The 23,765-nt window shown below is 43.7% G+C and overlaps 1 protein-coding gene across 4 annotated transcripts; it reads left to right on the forward strand.

Moving 5' to 3' along the window:
• Nucleotides 1-1,754: 1,754 nt before the first annotated feature.
• Nucleotides 1,755-17,997, forward strand: ADCYAP1 (adenylate cyclase activating polypeptide 1). 4 transcript variants are annotated; one of them, XM_073331447.2, is made up of 5 exons: nt 1,755-1,772; nt 13,447-13,554; nt 16,024-16,206; nt 16,669-16,764; nt 17,660-17,997. In XM_073331447.2, the coding sequence occupies exons 2-5, from the start codon at nt 13,454-13,456 to the stop codon at nt 17,841-17,843; spliced, it is 564 nt and encodes a 187-aa protein (XP_073187548.1). In that variant the 5' UTR covers nt 1,755-1,772; nt 13,447-13,453; the 3' UTR covers nt 17,844-17,997. The 4 variants fall into 4 exon arrangements, with proteins under 4 accessions (XP_073187548.1, XP_073187547.1, XP_073187545.1 ...); XM_073331446.2 differs by lacking the exon at nt 1,755-1,772 and adding an exon at nt 12,407-12,543; XM_073331444.2 differs by lacking the exon at nt 1,755-1,772 and adding an exon at nt 12,562-13,140.
• The last annotated feature ends 5,768 nt before the right edge of the window (nt 17,998-23,765 follow it).

Here is a 23,765-nt window from a genome sequence, read left to right on the forward strand (position 1 = left end):
ACATGGAGGTCGGGCAGGGGTGGGCAAACTTTTTGGCCCAAGGGCCACATCGGGGTGCGAAACTATATGGAGGGCCAGGTAGGGAAGGCTGTGCCTCTCCAAACAGCCTGGCCGCCACCCCCTATCCACCCCCTCTCACTTCCCACCCACTGACTGCCCCCCTCAGAACCTCCCACCCATCCAATCCCCCTGCTCCTTGTTCCCTGACCACCCCCTCCCGGGACCCCCGCCCCAACCACCCCCCTGGGACTCCACCCCCTATCTAACCCCCCGCTCCCCATCCTCTGACCGCCTCCCCCCCAAGAACCTCCACCCCATCCAAATGCCCCCTGTCTCCTGACTGCCCCCCAGAATCCCTGCCCCATATCCAACCCCCCGGCCTTGGCCCCCTTACCATGCCACTCAGAGCAGCATGTCTGGGAGCCGTGCAGCCTGGCCAGAGCCAGACACACTGCCGCACTGCCCTGCATGATCACGCAACCCCGCCACCCAGAGCACTGCCTGCATGGTGGTGTGGCTGCAGGGGTGGGGGAGCAGCAGGGGAGGAGCCAGGGGCTAGCCTCCTGGGCCAGGAGCTCATGGGCTGGGCAGGATGGTCTCGCGGGCCGTAGTTTGCCCACCTCTGAGGTGGGGGCTCACGTGCCTCCAGAGAAGCATTCCCCCTTTCAACCAGATCAGGGATCTGTGCAGGTAGGTGAAAGACAGTGGATGGGCTTGGCGAGGAGAGGAAAGCTGGGAAGTGGCTGGAGAGGTAAGATTCATTGCTCCCTGTCATAAATATAAAGGGAAGGGTAAACACCTTTAAAATCCCTTCTGGCCAGAGGAAAAACCCTTTCACCTGTAAAGGGTTAAGAAGCTAGGATAACCTCGCTGGCACCTGACCACAATGACCAATGAGGAGACAAGATACTTTCAAAAGCTGGAGAGGGGGAGAAACAAAGACATTTCCAAACAGGCTCTTTCCCAATTATATACCTGTTAGACGTTTGGTGGTGGCAGCGATAAAGTCCAAGGGCAAAAGGTAAAATAGTTTGTACCTTGGGGAAGTTTTAACCTAAGCTGGTAAAAGTAAGCTTAGGAGGTTTTCATGCAGGTCCCCCCATCTGTACCCTAGAGTTCACAGCGGGGAAGGAACCTTGACACTCCCCCACCGTATGGTGGAAAAAGTACTATTTTCTCTGACAACCACCTCCTGTGGTGAGAATCCCCCTTTACATGGGATCCTGAAACAATTTTGGTGAGGGGAGTCTCTGGCCCTTTGGGAGAGCCACAGGGGAAATTCAATGACAGCTAAAGAAACTCAGTACTCTGTAGAGATGTTTAGCTACTCACGAATTTGGGCTTCAAAGAGGGTCCATATAAGCAGAGTGACTCTTTGGTATGAGTAGAAATCAACCCTGTGCAGAGAGTCATTACAAGAGTGATACATCACTGAAATCCCATATAAGTCTTATTTTTAGTGTTTGAATGGGACTTCAGAAGTGCATAGGTTGTGTACTGACCCTCTGCACATGACTGAATTTCACCCTGCAGGACAAATGGAAGTCCACTGAAAAGAAGTGACATGATTTAGTATTGCCAGACCTTGTTGTTATGGGCAGATTCTCCGTATTCTTACCTGATGTATGTTCTGAAGCTCTTGGAATGGAAATGCAGTTCAGTAAAAGCTTTTCTCTGCCCATCTTTTGTCTTTCAGTATCCTTGCAGGTTATGGTTGATGACACTCAGCACTCCAAGGGAAGCGCTCAGCTCCCTATAGGATCACGTCTAAGGTAACGGATCATTATTTAGGATCTATTTTAGGTCTGATAGCTGTTAGTGCACATTAAAGATAATTATTAAACTTCTCATTGCTCCACTCATCTGCAGGACCTCCATCAGTGTTGCCCTGGATGTCTTATACTGCTGGAAATTTCAGTCTTTGGCCTTTTGTTTGTACAAAACCTATAGAAACCTCTTACAAATACACATAATAAATGCCATAGGCACCAGCTTCCCCTCTTTCCTGTGTGTGCTTGACTCCCTCTCTGCCCCCGGCCCTGCCTCCACCCACCCCTTCCATGAGGCCCCACCCCTTCCTCAAAGTCCCTACCCCAACTCCGCCCCCTCCCTGCCAATATTCCAACTCCTTCTCCAAATCCCCGCCCCGGCCCCACCTCTTCCCCACCTCCTCCCCTGAGTGTGCCACGTTCCCGCTCCTCCCCCTCATCCCAGAGCATGCGAATGCCTCCAAGAGGCTGTCTCCAAACAGCTGTTTGGCAGCGGCCAGGCGGGAAGTGCTGGGAGGTAGGCGGAGGAACGGGGACATGGCATGCTCAGGGGAGGAGAAGGTGGTGGGGCGGGGGATGAGGGGAGCTTGGCTGCTGGTGGGTGCGGAGCCCCAGAGCGCCCACAGAGTCGGTGCCTATGACAAATACATATCGTTACACATTATGTACATGAATAGTAGGAAAAGAAAGAGAAAAATCATCAGGTACCCAGATGGCTGCATTGACATATAAGCCCCACAACGGAGAGTAATCTTTCTAAAGATACTTAGGATAAGATAGAGAAAAGGGTTAACACAGGAGAAAGGCACTGCCACAACTAAGGATGCCTTATTAGACCTGTGCATAGATTCTTTGTATTCTCAGCTCCATAGGAAATGGATATGGACACTAATAGATTGTTAGTGTTCTGCTGGGCAGCGTGTATCGAAGTTCATAATGTCTGATCTTAGGGATGAAGAAATGAGTTGTAAGTCTTTATGCATGAAACACCTTTGGATTGGCCTGAGATACTGCTGAATGTGATTTTCCATAATTTATTTTTTCTCTGAGTCTATTCCCCTCCTTCCAAATGTAAAAAATCAGACAAAGTTCAATTGTCAGAAAAATGTCAAGAAAAAAACCAAACCCTTCCCTCTCTTTTAGAATAATAGAATATTAGGGTTGGAAGAGACCTCAGGAGGTCATCTAGTCCAATCCCCTGCTCAAAGCAGGACCAACTAAATCATCCCAGCCAGGGCTTTGTCAAACTGGGCCTTAAAAACCTCTAATGATGGAGATTCCACCACCTCCCTAGGAAACCCATTCCAGTGCTTCACCACCTTAATATCCTAATATCCAACCTAAACCTCCCCCACTGCAACTTGAGACAATTATTCCTTGTTCTGTCATCTGCCACCACTCAGAACAGCCTAGCTCTATCCTCTTTGGAACCCCCTTTCAGGTAGTTGAAGACTGCTATCAAATCCCCCCTCACTCTTCTCTTCTGCAGACTAAATAACCCCAGTTCCCTCAGCCTCTCCTTGTAAGTTATGTGCCCTAGCCCCCTAACCATTTTCGTTTCCCTCCGCTGGACTTTCTCCAATTTGTCCACATCCCTTCTGTAATGGGGGACCAAAACTGGACGCAATACTCCAGGTGTGGCCCCATCAGTGCTGAATAGAGGGGAATAATCACTTCCCTTGATCTGCTGGCAATGCTCCTACTAATACAGCCCAATATGCCATTGGCCTTCTTGGCAACAAGGGCACACTGCTGACTCATATCCAGCTTCTTGTCCACTGTAGTCCTTTTCTGCAGAACTGCTGCTTAACTAGTCAGTCCCCAGCCTGTAGCAGTACGTGGGATTCTTCCTTCCTAAGTGCAGGACTCTGCACTTGTCCTTGTTGAATCTCAACAGATTTTTTTGGCCCAATCTTCCAATTTGTCTAGGTCACTCTGGCCCCTATCCCTACTCTACAGCGTATCTACCGCTCCCCCCAGCTTAGTGTCATCTGCAAACTTGCTGAGGGTACAATTCATCCCATCATCCAGATTATTAATAAAGATGTTGAACAAAACTGGCCGCAGGACCGACCCCTGGGGCACTCCGCTTGATAATGGTTGCCAACTAGACATCGAGCTGTTGATCACTACCTGTTGAGCCTGACAATCTAGCCAGCTGTCTATCCACCTTATAGTCCATTCATCCAATCTATACCTCTTTAACTTGCTGACAAGAATATTGTGGGAGACCGTATTAAAAGCTTTGCTAAAGTCAAGATATATCACATCCACTGCTTTCCCCATATCCACAGAGCCAGTTATCTCATCATAGAAGGCAATCAGGTTGGTCAGGCATGACTTGCCCGTGGTGAATCCATGTTTACTGTTCCTGATCATCTTCCTCTCCTCCAACTGCTTCAAAATGGATTCCTTGAGGACCTGCTCCATGATTTTGCCGGGGACTGAAGTGAGGCTGACCAGCCTGTAGTTTCCCGGGTTCTCTTTCTTCCCTTTTTAAAATATGGGCACTATATTTTCCTTTTTCCAATCATCTGGGACTTCCTTTGTGGAATGTGAACCTACCTCTGGGCAGGAGGAGACTGAAGAGGAAAGAGAGACATAGAGTAGTTGTCTGAAGAAAAGATCTGTCCCATTGCCTTCAGTGCAATTACACCTATGTTTAATCCCGAATAACTAAGAGCAGCAGAAATGGGCCCACTGTACCAATGTTCCCTGTTATTTTTGATAGGCCGTGTGCACAAAAAATTTCTTCTGTGCAAATTTTTGAAACACAGTTCAAATTTGTGTGCCATGAGGCAAATGCGCCCAAGCGAGTAAAATGCTTATACATTTAAAAAGTTTTAATTTGCAATTTGTGTCATTTTATATGGGTTTTCAGATAGAGACATCATAAGTAAAAAAAGAAAAACAACAGTTTGTGTTTTAAATTTAAAATTTTCCTAAAAAAATCAATAACTGATTATCAGCCAAGAATAAGATATGTAATTACAAATGCATTTTAATTTCCTTATTGATCAAAATGTCAAAGACTGCTAAACTAACCTTACTGTTTTTCCCTGCTATCTTTTTCATATGCCCATTCAATATAAACTCTGTCCAGATCTATCAGGCCTCCATCCAGCTGGTAACTCTTAATACACATCAGCATGTCCAAATGATCTACTTGTAAACGATTCCATAGTTTGTTTTTTAGAGTGTTCATTAAGCTAAAGCCATGCTCTCAGTCTGCACTTGATGCTAGGAATGTTCCTCCAATATCCATCAACTTTGCAAGATCCTGAAACTGTTCGTTCTGGTGAGCAAATGTCACCATATCCGGGAACTTAAAACGAATTGGCTTTTGATTCTTTCGGCTACTGCAAACTTGAAGTCATTGTACTGACTGACTATAACAATCTCTTCAACAAGAAAGTCTTTGTATTTTGAACATAGGGATTTGACCTGATGAATTCCAAAATTGAAATCACACTTAATTATTGCTGCACAATCAAAAGCAGACCACTCCTAGACTTCATTCTCTGGAAATCTGTCTGCAAAATGTGCACACAAGATGTTTATGAAAGTTATTATGGAACTGGTATCAATTTCATTATTTTCTTGAGAGCTCATATCTAAGAGAACCTTAACTTTGTCACTCCATAAGACTGAATCTCCAAGGTACTGTCTTCCGATATTGTTCAGTTTACCTCAGGCAAGGTGAAATGCTTCAAGAGGTGTAAGGCCCCGTTTCTGGTGCAGCTTGGATAGTGAAACCAGCTCTGACAAAACATCATTCAAAACTTCTAATGTTATTCGGTATTCCATGGTATTCAGCTTTTTGTGGCAGTATTTAGAAACTGGATCAGTATCTTTGTCTTGCTCAAAATATTCCAGAAAGGATTATAGTTGCGAATAATTGCTCAAAGTGCAAAGTGCCTAGATAACCAGCGCACTTCATTGGCTGAAAGCCACTGACTCACATTCAGAAGCATCCACTAGTTCCTGAAATTTGCATTTGCTCGTGGATGACTGACAGAAGACCGTGTAGACAGTTCTCATTAAGGTTTCGATGTCTCTTATCAGCTTGACCTCTTTCCATGTATCGGAAATCCCCGAGTCTTCCCGGTGTGCAGCGCAATGTTGCTGGACTAAGTGTGGAATATCAAATTTCAGCTGAGCTGCCACACCGTTGAGTTTGCCCAACATCATGGAGACACCATCAGATGTGATCACCATTTTCATTTGATCAAGTTGGTGTTTTTTATAAAACTCTTTGATTGCAGACACTATTGAAAAAGCATCACATTCTTGCAATTGTAATCGTCTACCAGACAAAGTTTTATAGTCTGCAGAATTTATGGATCTATATTTAAAGTAGAGTATCAAGTATCTGTTAATGGATATATCAGTGCTTTCATCAACAGCTAAAGTATGAAACATTGCCTACGCTATTTCATGCATGAGGTCATTTTGGACAATGTAGTTGATAATTTCAAGAAATTCAAAAGCATAATTTTTACTTCTCCAGCTCGCTGGTATGCGCACATACTTTTCCATATGTCATTAATATCCTGAACAGAAAGCACTGAGCTGTTCATTTTAATAGCCAAAAACACACTGTCAATAAGTACCTTGATTTCTTCTGGGTTTGAGCGTTTGTGTTCAAGATTAATTTGCCTCCTCTGCTTTTCAGCTGGACTTTCAAGAATCATGCTAAGCAATCCGCTCCATAAGGAAAGGTTTTTGTTTCTAAGTCTTGTTACACCATCTATATGAGACTTACTTGACGGATGACGCTTTAAGAAATCCAACTTCCATACATCATTCCACATTCTTCCTGTTGAAAATTCTCCTGAAGCTCTGGCATCTCGGCAATATACACAAACCACTCCGTTGTCCTCATCATATATGAATATTTCATGAAGTTTAATAAGCATTACGCTATGTGACTTCGGTGTAATCGTCTCTATAGTCTCATCCAGCCATCCAGATTTAAATGAAGACTTTGTTCTTTTATGCTTTAAACCTCTAGACAGTGACATTTGAGGATTGATTTTCTACCAGATTGGTTTATCTAAAATTAATACTTTTATTATATGGCTACTATTTCAATGAGCTTAACAGCATGACTCAACAAAAGGGCAAATGGGAGATCATTCAGATCAGGATACTGGAAGTTTGTGCATAGCTCCGATCACGTCAATGCATCTGTGGCAAAAAAACATGGGAAAATGGTAAAACATCACGAGTAAATGAAGTCCAATGCCTTTGAAAGATTTCAATCATGAAAACAACACTTAACTTTGTTCATTTCTGGGATCTCTTTGCAGTTCCTTAGCAACTACAGCCAGGCATTTTGACTTATTCACATGTACTTGAGTTTGTACACAGCCAAATGAACAAACTACAAGGAGATGTGTGGGTCCCGACCGTCCCGATGTGATCAACGTTCCATGTTCAAAATGCTGGTGAGGAGGGGTACGATTCATTGCCCTCCTTTCCCTTTCCCCCCCTTCCAGCTAATAGAATCTGGCTGTGTTGATAGATGGCGGGGGAACAATGTCAAAAGTCACCTGTAAATGGGGTGACCAGATCGCAAGAGGGAAATTTCAGGACACATTGGACGAGTGGGGGGGGGGGGGGAGAGAAGAGAGCCACATAGCTCCCCTGCCTTGCACCCCCTGAACCCACTATGCCGAGAGCCTCCCCACAACCTCCCCACATTTCCACCACAAATGCACAGTGCTGTGCACATCACTCCCCCACCCAGCGCCCCCCCACCCACAGCTCCACCCAGCACCCCACACAGAACCCCCCCACTCGCTAGTTTCCCAAAACACACAGATTTCTCCTCGTTCCCTCCCTTCCAGTGCCCTTCCCCACAGCCCCACCACCACAATTAAACAATGCCCCACACAGATCCCCACTGCCCAGTGACCTGACACACACAGATCTTCCCCACTGTCGAGCACCCCCCAACAGGCCCCCACTGCCTAGCACCCCAAGACACACAAACCTCCCCCACTTCCCAGTGCCCTCCACACCCTCACAGCCCAGCACCCCATCACAGACCTCCCAGACACTCACTGCATCACGCCCTGCCCTCTTCCCTGGCTGCACTCACCAGCTCTGCTGGGAGATCTCTGGCTCCTAGGGTCAGAGTGGCAAGGGCGGGGGGGTCTCCAGACTCTCCAGGTGCTGCGCCCGCCACAGGCGCAAGCTCCATGGCTCCCATTGGCTGGGAAAAGCTCCAATAGGAGCTGCCAGAGCTGCGGAGTGGGGCTTGCAGGCGCTGGCAGCGCGCAGAGACCCTAAGAGCCAGCAGGTCCCTCTGGCTCCTAGGGTCAGGTCAGGTCAGGGGGGGAGGGGCAGAGGGCTCTCTGCCCACTGCTGGCACCTGCAAGCCCCACCCCCGCAGCTCTGATTGGGCAGGAGGGAGCTGGTGCAGCACACTGAGACCCCCTCTGCTTCTGTGCCTAGGGGCCGCCCGCATTACAGGCTCCTGCTGGCAGGTGGGCACGCCGCCAGGAGCTGCCCCAGGAGGCATGGCCACGCCAGCCACTGGACTTTGGTGGTGATGGTGAGCAATCCCTGATATCGGGACAAAGGGCACAGTACATATTTTTGTTAGTCCAGAACGTGCTATTTTACCCTTTATTTGCTTGGGAGTTTTAGTAATAAAGTTTTATGCCTCGAATAACTCTTCTTTGGTTTGTCCTTTGTATGCTTGTCTGAATCATTTGGCCTGGTTCTCCTAAGGACAGTTAAGTAGGAGAGATGAAACCTTTTGTAGCAGATCAGATATTATGAACTTTAGTGCAAACTGTGCAAGAGGGTGCTAACTAGAATAGTGGAGATCTATTTCCCATGGAGGCCTGAAAAGGGGAATGGAGCTATGGTTAAAAGACTGAGATTTGTTCATGATGAGTTGGGGTGAGAGAGGAATTGTTGTGGTTTATCACTATGCAGATGAGATTCAAAACTGGAAGGAGGCGCTTTACTCAGAATGTACAGAATGCCTTTAAGCTACTTGTTTTGACATTGATACAATAGTGTGTGATGCATTAGGTTTGATAAAAGACATGGTATTGGATCAACCCTCCTGGAGAATTTGTGCTTTTGTCACAGGTGATTTTTTTTGTGAGAAAAGAATTAATTCTTTTGTATTTTAAGCTTACTGGTTGTATTTTATGGAGAAACCAGAGGCTCCTGCAACCAGAGGAAACTGTAGTCCAAGTTTCTGTTGAAAACATAGCAAAGGGTAGGCTTGCTGAGAAAGGCTGGGGCTGCATAGATGCATATGATTTCTTCCTGGCTTGTAGACTGATAACAAGGCTTGCTTCTGATGTTGTCATAAAGTCCTGTGCCTTTAGATCCAAAAAAAAAAAAAAGGGCTTGAAAAATTAATAGATTTTCCCTTCAAGCATCAGCCAACATATGTAGACAAGTATGAAATATGCATGCTTGAATGAAAATCTCTGACACCACCACCACAACCTTAGAGCCATCCACCTCAGAGTGTTAGTACATTCATATTGTGTCAGGCTGGAGGATCTGTAACTCCACTAAAATATCTATGGAAATTTAAAAATGTACTTTGTGAAATATTTTGAAAAAACAAAGGATGCATTCAGGTAAATTAAAATGACTAATTTCAGGTGATAGGAGGAAGGTGAAGAAAATTCTGCCACCAAAATCTTAGCTCACCTGTTTGTGTGCAGATGTTGCTTTATATGTGATACCTAAGATCAAGTATTGTGAATCTTAAACTCCTTTCAAATTACAGAGTTAGCTTGGAATTTACTTTCTTTAGCAGGCCAAAGTCAAACTTTATTGTTGTTTCAACCTAGACTGCTAATGTAACGTATGTACATTATGTGCATGACATGTATGGAATGCATGATGGAGCAGTGTGCTATACAGGTATTTATTGGCATGAATTTGGGATCATTGGATTTCTCAGGAGTGGCAAAGACATTTGTGAGTTTTGCAGCTCACCTTAAATGAGTGTCCATAAACCTTTTTACCACAGCATGCTAAGGTTTATTCCGGATACACCATATAGATTACAGGGAAAAAATAAAATGTTCAAAAGTTTAATTTTTTTCATTTGGACTATTTCTTGTATCCCTCTCTCTGGATAGGTAGATGCTTTAGTTACCCTGCTTACCACTGCAGAGTCAGAGGGAGGAAAAACAATTGAATATGTATCAATAGAAAATCACCTAAAATATCTTTAAAGTCTAATATAGTGGATTCTTGTCACTTTGGAACAGGGGAAATCTTCCTTTCCCAACCCTATAGAGCTCGTTGTTCTCTCTCTCAAGGATGAAAGATACCAGGCTTAAAGCCATGACATTCCTGTGCTAGAAAAGCTGTTATTAGCCCAAGCCTGGATCTTGCCATCCTCGACTTGGGGCCTGGGTAATTTTGGAGAAAAATTCCACATTTGAGGTGGGAGGGGATAATGAGGAAACATTTCCCTGGCAGGTTAATTTAATAATATGACATCTGTTCCAAGCTGCTGAGGGATCTGGAGGGCAAGAATAAATTAAAGGGAGTTGATGCATAAATATATTCGCTGTAAATCAAACCTCGAAGCCCTCACTAGGCTTTTGTTCAGGCAAAACTCTTCTGGCCTTTGTGTTTTTTACCTGAATACGTACTGAGCAAGCCTGAACAAGAGCTTCAGGATTTGGCCCCAAATATTTTTTTTCTTTAATAGGTCATAAAGACAACAAAGTCCCCACAAGATGGCACCCTCTGCTTACACTGAGTGTCCTTTACCAGAGAGTCTTAGACGTATTCCGGTATTTCTCTATATCCAAACACAGTTTGGAATTCATTGGAGAAGCAAGATTAGAAGTTTTAATAGGTTCACCCCAACATTATCAAGGCAACCCCTAATCATCAGAATAAGTAGCTATTCTTTCCCCTTAGGAAAAAACACCCACCCATTGACTCTTATAGTATTATTTGGTCATTTAAGTTTTAGATTTTTTAATTATTTGCCGAATGCCAAAGGACTATTTCAGTATTTAACACAGTGTTTATAAAATAATTGTGTTTTCAAATGTTGTATTATATATTAAGCCTTTCCGTAATCGCACAGCTTATCATTTTTAAGGGAATACTTCATTCAAGTTATAGTTCCTGAAACCCCGGGGAAAAAAAAGAAATCTTTAATGATCATAATAGGATTGTAATTGTATGTTTTTGAGAAATCGATTTGAGCTCAAATAGCTCATTTAAACATGTTTCACCAAAACCATTGAAATAGGAAACAGGAGGACTAAATTATTGCTGCTTCCTGAATTCTCTGCTGATGAGCCAAATAATTAAAATGTACTGTAATGGCTCCTGCAGTCTGTATTTCTTTGGGTAATTCTCGGAAATGAATCTGAATTTCTACCGTAGAGGGGGAGCAAGAAGATCGTCGAAATATCAAGAGGGTTGGAAGCCAGACGGTGGTCTTCCCACAGCGCTTCCATGCCTCCACGTCATTTTCAGTAAAATAATATCGGTGGATTGAGACCTCCCAACGGACGGATTCCCTTAAGAGTCCCTCAGCAAATGAACTTTTAATGGAAATCCTCTCTCTTTTCCAGTCTGCCTCTGCTGCCCTGCCAGGAGCTCAAATCGCAGACACAAGACAGGAAGGAAAAGGGACAGACAGTGAAAATTAGACCTGCAAAGTAACATGTACTGCGCTCCGTTCTTGTCAGTGACAAGTGAATCAGGGCTTGCGAATTTTTAATCATTTCAGTCCTCTAATGGGGATGCTTGCGGCCGAAATTAATATGCGATATCATCAAACAAAGGACAGTCTCGGACCCTGTGGCGTGGTTTCGCAAATAGTAAGGGATGTTTTCCAATCCCGCGCATAGAAAAATATAATGACACGCGTAGAAGGGGCTATAGCTTGCTGTAAATATTTTGTTGCTACAGTGATTGTGAGATATCATGACGGTACAGGCTGAATTATGGCATTGCTAATGTTCCTCTACCCATCTGGGAGCGCTGTATAAAAAAACAAATGGTGAAAATGTTATTCCAAGTCAGTCTTTTGGTTGCCACATTTCCCAGGTTCAGCACCGCAGAGTTTGGACAGCTCCACACTGGGAGCCTTCAGCTAATCAGTCCACCCACCAGCCAGCAACTGTCAATTACAAACTCTAATTAGAAAATTACTGAGAAGCCTCCAAGACTTCAAACAGCCTTTATAACAATAACAACAACAGTAACAACAATAACGTATTTCTTTATTTAATTGCCCCGTTGAAGGGAACATATGCACCACATTAGAATCCTGGGCTTTGCCAAACGAATTTATGTAGAAGTTATCACATCAGAGCTCATCCTTTCAAACAGATCTGCTCTGTGGTTCGGCTGCTGAGACCACCCTTGAGGATGGGGTCTGTAAAAAGCCTAAAATTTCCTCAGCAGCTTCTTATCCCTCCCCACAACTTGAGTCAGAGAGAACTTGACAAGCATCAAATCTTCTAGACCTCTGCGTAAAAAAAAAAAAAGAAAAAAAAGAAAAAAGAAAAAAAAGAAAAGAAAAGAAAAGAAAAAAAAGTGTGAGTTAAAGTGTTTATGAGAAGCTTATGACTCTCGATCAGATCATCCGCGAGGACGACACAGAATTGTTATGTTCCTTGAGGAATTGGGGTGATGACGTCTTTTCTGATACCCGATTATTACGTGACTGAAAAAAAAAAACCTCATTTGATTCCTGAATAAAAATCCGAACGCCACAACAGTGCAACAAACAATACTGCCGCCCTTAAAGGTAACATGCAGACCGATGTTTACAAAGAGGGCTCTTGATAAAGCAGGGGGGTTGCAAAGATTTTGTTGCTAATTGCATTAAAAAATCGAGCTGCGGAAGGCTGGTCAACTTTGGAGGCACAGAGAAAGAAGAAGGAGAAAGCTGCAGCCGAAGCGAGAAGCATCTCAGTGAAGGAAAAGATCTGGGGAAGAGAACATCTCACTGCCAGCAGCTCCAGAACAGCCTGCTTCTGCTTCCCGTCTTCTCTCTCCCTCCCTGGCTTTCTCTTCCCCGGTCTTGTGTTCCCTTCTCTCTTTCTCCCTTCTGTCTCCTTCCCTTCCTCCCTCTTTCTTGCTCTCCCTTCCCTGACAGACTCCACTCCAGATCCGTGCTGCCTGCTACCTACAAACTTTTTGGAGCGGATCCCCTTAAGCCAGCAGACAAGTAACTGCAGCTCTTCTGCCTTCGGCTGCTTTGCTCGTCAGAGAGGCGATACCACCAGAGGTTTAACTATTTCGGCTGCAACTTGGGAGACAGTTTTTTTTTTGTTTTTGTTTTAAATCTACCCTTTAATTGCGCAGCCAAACGCTCTTAGTGCCGGGTGTTAAGAGTTTGATGGTAAGGAAAATGTATCTCAGGCATCTCAGCAGCTTTAACTGGAGAGATCGGGTTTCCTTAGCCCAGGCACTTTGTGTGTGTGTGTGCGCGCGCGCGCCTGTGTGCTGGGAAGTGGGGGTTGTGTCTGGTTGTAATTGAAGACGCGGCTCCACACAAATCGCGCACACGTTTTGTTGTTGTTACATCGAGCACACTTAAGACTTGATTTCTAACTGGTTAGATTTTGCTCGTGGCAAAGCTAGAGGGGAAAGGGAGCGTGAGGGAAGCATTTTGACAGCTGCTGTTTCTTTCTTCCCTGATACACAGAGTGGCAATGTGTAGCAAAGCGATCCTAGCGCTACTGGTCTATGGGATAATAATGCACTGCAGCGTCTACTGCTCACCTGCTGCTGGATTTCAATACCCTGCGCTAAGGTAGGTGCCTTCTTTATCCCTCCCTCTTCCCAGTCCCTGCAAGACTCGCATCCCTGGCTGTCCCCGTCAGTTATGTCCTTGCATCTTGGTAATAGAGAGCAGAGAGCACTGGCAGGTAGTTGTCTCCCAGATTCTGTGTGTGTCTGATAGCTTTTACTCTCCCTCTCTTGCGAACGGAGTAACGCTCTTCCGAGCAATGAAAAGCACCCAGAAAGAAAAACTAAAGAGCAAAACCCCGCCGCCTCCTATTTACCGACTCCATCTACCCTCTTGGAGAGCGGGGAAAAGAGACTGGGGACTGAGGCTGCTTGATTAAAAGTCCAATTTAGTTCCTGTGGCAGGGAAACTAGAATAGATTCTTATGTTCGCCAGGAGATGGAGGGTTTAATGGACTGGCCCCTTTCTTCCATCAGGGCTTCTTAGCCAGAAGGATCTTGCGCTGTATTATTTCCTACACACGAGTGCCTTACTCTTATCCCCTTTTCTCCTAAATAATAGGGAATAGCTCTGACTTTGGTCTTGGTGAAAGTATTCGATTTCTGTTAACTGGGGTCCTGAATGAAGCATGGTTCTCAGAAGCCAGCGTAAGCCTTATAGAAAAAAGCTGATTAGCCTTTTAGTGGATCCATTTTTCTATATGAACTACAGTGCAATAACACATAATATATATATTTCCGGCCACCTCTGAGCCTAACTTGAGTGGCGATAACCTGCGAAAAAGGAGTTGACAGGTACTTCCAGAATAGACAGTACCTAGATGAAAGCATTTTGAAGCATACAGTTAGAAAAATATTTTAATGACACATTTCTGGCAGAAGGGTTTACCAGCTATTAAGGAATATGTGTAGATATAGATAAAACTTAGTTTTACAACACATATAATAGCTCTCTATATTCTCTCTCTAATATAGATCTAGATATGTTCCAGAATTAAGTTCCTGTATCATAGCAGGGTAGAATCTGTCCCCACCCTGTGATATTGGTTAAAGTACTTTAAGTACTATTTTCCAGCTCTTTTTTTAGAAGTTCGCTGGATGGGAGAGGGGGGCTACTGTAGTACTCAGGGCTGGGCAGAGTGTGATCCGGCTCACTCTTCCTGAGATCGGTTCAGGATTCCGTAAGACGCTCTCGCGCTCACCAGATTCGGAGCAGGATTGTTAAGACACCGGAGCAGAGCTGCCAGGATTTCAGAACTAGCTTCACCTATCGAGCCGAGTGTAGGGGCAGCCCCCAGGCCAAACCTATATAACAAAGGACGACTTCCCAGCACTTTATAGCAGGGAGTGAAGCTTTACACAGCGGCAATCAATCAACTTCTGGCTCTAGCCTGCTGTAAATCTGGCTTCCCTTAACGAGCAGCGCTTCTTACAACAGAAGAATGGGGGAGCTTTCCTATCCACCCATCTTAGCTCCCTCGGAAAATTATGCAGCTCTATTTATTCCGCCCATTAAGTCCCACAGGGGACACGCTCGTGGTTCAGCACTAATGTGCGTGCAACATCTGAACTGCGAAACTCACTCTGGAGCTCATGTGAACGGTCGGAGCTTGCCCTTGGGTGCGGGGCAGCACACGCTCCGGAATGGTCTTAAACGAAGCAAAGCGTTACCCGGGGCTTTGGGATTCAGGTCAGCCTCGCCGCAGGGCCCCCGGATGCCAGAGCTGGGGGGAGCCGTCCCCGTATAAATGGCCAGTCCTTCCAGAGGGCGTTAGGTGGGGTGAGAAGGGCCATTGGTTTGAGTGGACCGGGCTCGGTTCATTGAAGCGCCTGAATTAGCAAGAGCGAAACACTTTACACGCATCTATTATTAATCTCCTTGCCAGAGCTCGGAGACAAAAATAGCTGCCTGAAACGCTCAGTGACCTACATCTTGCCGCAGAGAGAGAGAGGGGGAAAACAAAACTCAAGCGATCTTCAAGGACAGAGACACCATTCAACGAAAAACACAAACAAACACAAGCCCCACCCCGATCCCACTTGGTGTGAGAAAGGAGGAGCAGTCTTTTGCTAACGGCAGAGTTTCTGATCTCTTGGGGGGCCTGGAGGCGGGGTGGGTGGGGGACTAGAGAAAGCTGGTGTCTTTCAATGGGAAGTGCTGTTTTTCTCTCGCTTAACTTATAGCCCCCCTCCCATGCGCCTGGGTATGTAGTTTGGAAAGCGATCAGGATTCGTGCTGGGAGAGGTGGGTAGTGATCAGCTGCTTACTTGGCAGCCCCTGGACTTGTTTCTGGCCCCAGCCTCGCAGCAGGTTGGTTTGCTTGTGTATTTCTCTCGCGCCTGGCCCTATACTGATGCGGAGGCGGGGGAATGAAGTGAAGGGGCGGGGGGTAGAGGGGTAGGTGTAATCTTGTCTGTGGGCTCCTCTAGCAGGGCCTTCAGTCCAGCCTCGGAAGTGCCCATGTTAAAACCCACTAGATCCCTGGCAGAGGAGTAGCCCTTAATAACAGTGATCAAATACTCCTATGTGTAGGATTTTTCAGGAGGCGTCTGAATTCTTGCCCTTTGCTTTCCGGGCTAGGCTGGAAGATGAAGTTTATGACGAGGATGGAAACACGCTGCAGGATTTCGCCTTTGACAACGACCCCCTTGGCATAGCGAACCCTTCATCCATGATAGACGACATGTACACCCTGTACTACCCACCGGAAAAGAGGTGATTATGGGATGCCCTTGGTGGGGCGCATGACTTGAGCTGGAGCAAAACGATCCCTGTCCATCCCATTCAAAAAAGCCGCCCCAGATCTCTCCCTCTGTGCCCTGCCGCCCGAATAAAGGCTCGAGCAGATTAAGAGCGTCCCTTACCTCCCGGCAGGCGGGGGAGGGGGAGGGAAGCAGGCTGCCCGCGGAAGGGCCAGTGATGGCACGCCGTGAAACACACCAGACGCGCCAGGCGAGCGCTGCGCTCAGGAGATGAGCCGGGTGGCTGGGAGGGCCCTGCTGTCCCTGGGGGTCCTCAGGCGGAGGCCGCCCTCTGCACCCAGGGTAAATAGAAGCCACCTGCCAGCCAGGGGCTTCCTTCCGCCATCCCGCCTTGGAGTGAGGGGCTGCTGAGGTCCGGTCCCCAGGCTCGGACACTGATCTTTCTTTCTGTGTTTAATCTTTGTTTCCTACTTAGGCACGCCGATGGGATATTTAACAAAGCCTACAGGAGAGTTCTGGGTCAGCTATCCGCTAGGAAATACCTACATTCTTTGATGGCCAAACGGGTGGGGTAAGATTTGTATTCGTTGTTTATTTCACTTAAGGCGAAACCATCTTTCTATTAAACCACGTGTAATGTATCACCGGTGTATATTTGTTACGCTCGCTGTGTGGTTGGTGTTTCGCGCACTAAGCAACACACCCCTCTTGAAAATGTCAAAATCCACGAGGGTTTTTGCTCGATCTCATTCTCTGACTCCAAGTGAAAGGTGCAGTGAAAAACCCAGATGGCTAGTTGATGATCAAAATCTGGTCATTGTAAAGAAAGTCCAGTAGCCCAATGATTCAGTAGCCCAGAGATTCAGGCGATAGCCGGTGGGAAGAATCGCAACAAGAGATCCCTCGTAAGTGGAGATCTGGGTATTTTAAGAGAGCTCTCCACTGTAAAGAATAGAATTCACCACACCACAGTGTAGCGGGGCTTAAACAAAACGCGTTTAAAGTCAGACATCCTGGCACGCGGCAAGCCCAGTGTAATGAAGATAATTTCGGCAGAAGGTAACATTTTAATAAAGCCCATGGGGAAATAGATTTCATTTTCACAATGAATAATTCATGGCATGAATATATTGTCTCCTGACTGTCGGCGTATATTATGATCAGATTTCAACCTCACCGCGTGTTTAGATAGATTCTTGTTTCGTTCTGCCTCTCTGATGTCTACACGTTGCTTTAGTTGCTTCATCCCCCCTCCCCCCCCCCCGCCCGCCCCAAATCGAACAGCTTTGGAAAAATAAACAAAACAAATACAGCTTTTCCCTAAGTGACAAATCATCATCAGAATCTGGAAAGGTTAAAGCAGCCCGGGGGCCACCAGAGCCAAAATGCAAAGCGGGGAAGGCCTCCAAAGTGCAGGCAGGACAGGGGAGTGGCTCCGGATGTTGCAACTGTCCTTTGCTTTGCAGCGGTGCCAGCGGCCTGGAGGACGACTCGGAACCGCTCTCCAAACGGCACTCGGATGGCATCTTCACAGACAGCTACAGCCGCTACCGGAAACAAATGGCTGTCAAGAAATACTTGGCAGCGGTCCTGGGGAAAAGGTATAAACAAAGAGTTAAAAACAAAGGACGCCGAGTAGCGTATTTGTAGCGCTGAGTAACCCACCACTCCTGTGTATACAGAGCCCCCCCCAAAAGAAAAACAAAAGTCATTTCCAAAGTGACTGAACAATCACCGCTCCTGTGTTATCTAAACATGTATTTATGTATGAAGTAAAGCCATTAAATGAATATTTTGATAATAATATTGTTTTTCTTTTTGTATAAAAGCACTAGAGAAACGCACAGATCTACTTTGTGGACCAATCATTAAGTTATATATAATATATAAATATATATATATAAATACGGCTGATAGAGAACAATTCTTCATATAAAGCCTGCACAAGAACAAAAAAATCGCCTGAGCTGTTTATGTTTTTATATAAAATAAATAGAAAAAAAGACAATCATTGTTTGAATATTGCTCCTATTTTTGTAAGTGAAATTTAAAGGAGAGTATTTTTATCCACGACAGGGTCGAAGACATTAATAGTCACCATTTGCTACTGTACATAGACACTGATGCCCTGCTACAAGGGGGTTATGGTGATAATGATTTGGAAGAATTGCTGAAGCAGATTCTTCTCCCCAAGGAGTCTCAAGACAGGCTCCTTTACCACTAGCCTATTTTAAGGGGGCAGTGCCCCCCTCCCCCGCGAAAGATTTCAATTTTTCTGCTTTCTTTGATTCCACTTTTATATGCATTTGTGTCTCTCAAACACTGAGCTTAGAAGATAATTCTCCTGTGGTGAAACAACAGCTCTGTCAAAATTGTGCACCTCTGACAATTGGAGGGGAAAAATATTTAGCCCCATTCATGGTTCTTCTAACTGATTGGGCATAGCTACATTACAAAGCCAACCGGAAATTAGAGCTATTGGAAACCATTTGAAATTTCGATACTGGAAGCGATAGCTAGAGCACAGATCAGAGAGGAGGTGCCCCAATGAATGCGTGGTTTTAGGCTGCCAGAGGGTCTGGGGAACATGAGACAATTCCACTTTAGATCCACTACCCGACTGATCGTGGGTAGCTCGGTATTGGAACTTGATGCAAAGTATAATGTGTTACTCTCCAGTGCTGTCCATGCCTCTCATCATGTGAAATGACCAGGATTCTCTCCTTTGAATTTTTCAAGCGGAGTTGCTCCTTTCCTTTGTTGTTTTCTTGTGGACCCTTCCTCCTCCCAACCTGTCTTGCACTATTTAAGCACGGTTACCCATCTGAGTCACTTCTTCTTCTTTTCAATTTAAGGTTGTGAACGCCTCTCACTCTTTTGTTCTGTTTGATGCAAGCTCTTATTGTAAAAGTTTAGGAACCCCTGTTGTAGCTACCACTAAATAATTATGCACTACAACTAAAGTTTTGTTCTTGTTTATTGAGTTTGGAGGTAAAATGTATTTTTCTACATTATGGCTTATTGCTTAGTAAAATTTATTTCATAAAACAAACTTTTGTCATAATAGAATGTGTAGTGTTCACATGCGGGTGAGTTTCTAATAACCGATGAATCATTTCAACCTCAGCTTTATATGTACGGATTCATAGCTTACCTTCTGGGGGAAAGACAAACCAAACCAGCCCGAGGGAACTTTCCATTCCTTCTCCTTGAAAGGTGACTAAAGAGGACATGTACGTATGTTTCCTTTCAGATCCCAAAACATATTCTAGAGGAAGCTTTTGAAGGCAAATAACCAGCCCTAAATTACTGTCTTCGGTTGCTTAAAAAGAAAAGCCACTTGTACAATTTAAAAGACTTTTCATTTTCCTTTACCAGTCTGATCCGCGTGAAGTAATAAATCAAAGGAAACAGAATTGAGTTTGGAATCCCAGGCGGGATGGCGAGTGCCAGCGGAGCTTATTGCAAACAGTGCTAGGACAGAGGCATTCGATCTATGCCTGAGAAGTGTGTATGAAATCAATCTTACTTTAATTTTGCATTCTCCTCAGGCAATGTGACGCAGGATGCAGTTTGCAGCTTTTCGTGCCTTTCTTCGCCTTTTAAATCGCCACGAATTCACAGATGGCTATTTAGTGGCCCTACAATGCTGCAACACATCAGCTTGCATTTTAGTCTTAATGATTTGTTCTTGGATAATCGGCAGACGTTGCTGTATTTGTGTCAGCTGTGGTATAATGAAATAGGGCTCTATTGACGTTTTATTTATGAACTATCATTTCCAGTTCAGTGGCTAGTTGCAAGCATTATGAAGTGATCACATAGGTTATCCTCTGTATAATTTTTAGAAAAACCAACAGCCTTACTAAAACGGAGCAGATTTGAGATACAGTGATAATTTAGGTAGATGTTAGTCTTGCAGATCTTATTTTGTGTGCAACTGAATATAAAAATAACTTAAAGTATTATTACACACATGATATATATAACTAGGACTTTGATAACTGTTATATAAAGTGTGTAAAGTTTGTATTAATAAATTTTTGTAAACAATGCAACTTTGTCTAATGTTTGGGGGAGAAATCTAGCAGTTAACAGCGAAAGCTGTATTTCATTTAAAATCTATTTAATTAGTTTAAATTTAAAGCAATATTTTCTAACATTTTTTATGTCTGGAATATCTTTTTTTTTTTTATTAAGCCTTTACATATTTTCATCAGATGTCCTCTAATCTTTTATTGATGGGTTACTTCTATATTCAAGTAGACTAAAAAGTAATTACTGAAGTAGAAAAATCAAGCTTCATGCGCACTAGATAAATAAGCTTGCCTAAAATTTACAGACAAAAACCAGCCAATGTCCTAGAATAGCCTTTCCCCCCCAAAGTATTTAACAATTCCTATACTTAGGAATTGCTTATACTTGCCAAACAAGAAAAGCTTAATGGAACTTTCACCTAAACTCCTCCAATGAACATTCTGGTACACAAAAATATACTTTGTAATATTACTTGTCTTGGGGGAGGGCAACACCCTTGTACTGGGTTTAAATTATACCAAGTGAAAACTTGGCTGTACTAAAATAGGTATACTGTAGCACATGAAGAGTTAATTAGGTTTCTTAAATAGAAATGTATCTAGTAGCTATATATAAAAAAAGGGTATTTGCAGGCTGGTTTGTCAGTACAAAGTCCACTCAGAAAATTCTACAGGGAAATCTTCAGTTAAACGTTTCAAGAATATTTGAAAATGCTGACATCACTTTGTGCATGCCTATGATCATTACTGCTATAGTAGCTCAGGGATCTATTGAGGTCCCTTCCAGTCCTATATTTCTATGACTCTATGACTGTACTTAAATATTTTGGGAAAGGCCCAGCAATTTAGTTTAAATTTTTCTATCTGAGAACAAACAAATGTGCTGTTCAAACCTCAGAAGGGTCACTTAAATAAAAAGTTTAAGCCACGGGAATACATTACAAAGTCCCAGCAAAATTTTAAAATGAATCTCCAAGATTTTTCATTTTTTTAACCATAAAGCCAGTGCCTATAAAAGATTTCTTAGATCCTCTGTGTCCAGTGTCAGTTTTACTCAGTTTACAGGTTAGTTTAGGCAACAACATGTCACTAATAAACAGGAAATACTGAGATAATGTAGACAAGATGGTAGTGTCAATATTTTAGCATGAGGAATGGCTACAAGTATGATTATTTTCAGATCTCAGTCATAGGTCAGGGACAGAAATGCAAAGGAAAATGCAGTTTATGAAATTGGTTTCTCAAACTGATAGAGAAAGTGAATGAAACCACTGTTTCCCAAAGGAAGTCTCCACTGGAAAACCGTAATGAAGTTAAGATCTTTTAGGTATAGTGGCTTGAAAGGTGAAATTTGGGAAATTAAAAACCACCATCTCACTCAACATGGCATCAACCCTAGTTTAAGATGTGAAGAAAGCGATGGATAGTCTTAAATGATATACATCCAAGGATGTCTGTCAAAACAAGGATTGCTACCTTAAGAAGCTCTACCCAATCGTTTAAACATAAATATTTAAAATACTCTTCTATAATATTACACAATGCTTACGAATGATGGGCTTTGTGCAAATTCTTTGTATTGTAAAAGATCGTTAAACTTTAGACACTTTAAAAGATATAAACATGGAGAAAAAAAGCAGGAATAATAAGTAGGATATAGTTCTGGGACCCTGGATTGTAAAGATTAAAGTGCACTATTGACGTTCTGTGGCTTCCTCAAATTCCATTTAGCAGAGTGCTGAATACACTGGAACAAAATCATCCCTAGTATAACCCTATTACCTTCAGCAGAGTTACACTAGAGATGATTATGGCCCAATATATTTCTCACCAGAAAACTTCTATGGAGATCTGGCATACAACACAAAGTTTCTGATTGCAAATAACACTGTAAATACCTGCAAAGCTTAGGAATTGAGTGCACCTGGAAGCACAGCTCAAACCGCCTAGTTGTTCCGCAGAGCTCAGACAACAGTATTATTTTAAATCAGCAGAACTTCTTCCTGACTTCGGAGAGCTAACAGATTAGGGCTTGCTTTTGAATGTGCTGAAATTTGTTTGGAAGCTGTTTCCATGTTTAGTCTTGAATATTCTCTAACATTCAAGTTTACCCGTAGAACTTACACATTTTTGTCTAAGGTTCAGGAAGAATTTGAAATCTGCAGCAACTATTCTTTGATGGCTAGCAGGCAACTTCAGAACGAAATTTCAGGAGGTAAATATTTTAAGCTTCATCATGCAGTCTTCTTCAGGCAAAACTCCCAGCGAAAATCCCAAGTGGAAGTTTCATCTGAGCAAGAACTGCAGGGTCCCTCCCCAAAAGTGCAAATACACCTCAGTAATTATTTTCATGATTTTAAGGCCAGAAGGGACTATTATCAATGAATGACAAAGGCCACAGACTTTCACCGACTGATTCCTGTATCAAGCCCTTAATTTCAGATTGAGCTATATCATGTCTTTTAGAAGGGTAGCCGGTTTTAATTTAAAGATTTTAAGTGATGGAGAATCTATTATATCTGTGGGTAAGTTGTTCCAACTGTTAAAAAATGGAGCCGTATTTCTAGTCTGAGTTTGTCTAGCATCAACTGTCAGGTATGGGATCTTGTTATGCTTTTGTCTGCTAGATTAAAGACCCTTTACAATCAGAAATCTTCATGTAGGTACTTGCAGATCACAATCAAATCACAGCTTAACTGCTGCTTTCTGATAAATAGACTGAGATTATTTAGCCTCTCACTGTAAGGCAGGCTGTCCAGACCTCAAATAATTCTTGTAGCTCTTTTCTGAACACTTGCAAACTTATCAACATCCTTTTCAAAGTGTGGACACCAGAACTGGACATACTATTCAGTAATGCTCTCACTAATGCCATATACAAAGGCAGTACCCACCTACCTACTTGATAATCTCCTTCTTGTATGTTCAAGTATCACATTTGCTTTTTTTGGCTGGGTGTGAACACCATGCTGGGAGCTCATGTTCAATGGGTTATCAACCATGAGATGTAAATCCTTTTGAGTCACTGCTTTCAAAAATACAGGGCCCACCCTCCTATCAGTAGACCTACATTCTCGGTTTCTAGGTGTATGTCCTGCATTTAGCTGTATTAAAGCCCATGTTGTCCATGCAATCCAGACTGCGCTATAGAATTGACTTGTCCAAGTCATTATTTACCGCTCCAATTTTTGTACCATCTACAAACGTTATTATTTAGTACCTGCTTCAATCATCCTTTCTCAGACCGATAGCTTCTTACTCTGTGAACAGTCCCACTGAAATCAATGGGAACAGTTGCTTATATGGTAGTAATCAGTGGGTTAGATTCCTCTCTGATATATCTCTACTGAAGTACACCAGGGATTGATTTGGCCCACTATACTTAAGAGTGTAACACTGAGCCCCTAGTGGGAATACTATGGCAGAGAGAAACAGGGGAGCAAGTGACACAGAAAATAAACTGACTTTCTTGGCATGTGCTTAAGTGTGGCCCACATCATCTTAATTTTACATGAGCAGTCCTCTTAGACTAAAT

Source organism: Lepidochelys kempii, chromosome 2 (genome assembly GCF_965140285.1).
Source record: "Lepidochelys kempii isolate rLepKem1 chromosome 2, rLepKem1.hap1, whole genome shotgun sequence".
Taxonomy (NCBI): domain Eukaryota; kingdom Metazoa; phylum Chordata; order Testudines; family Cheloniidae; genus Lepidochelys; species Lepidochelys kempii.

Bases quoted from the DNA above. Each gene is read 5' to 3' on its own strand.
- ADCYAP1 (XM_073331447.2), top strand. From the start codon at position 13,454: ATGTGTAGCAAAGCGATCCTAGCGCTACTGGTCTATGGGATAATAATG. The intron at 13,555-16,023 runs GTAGGTGCCTTC...TCCTATGTGTAG, and splicing joins TTTCAATACCCTGCGCTAAG to GATTTTTCAGGAGGCGTCTG. The intron at 16,765-17,659 runs GTAAGATTTGTA...TTTGCTTTGCAG, and splicing joins TTGATGGCCAAACGGGTGGG to CGGTGCCAGCGGCCTGGAGG.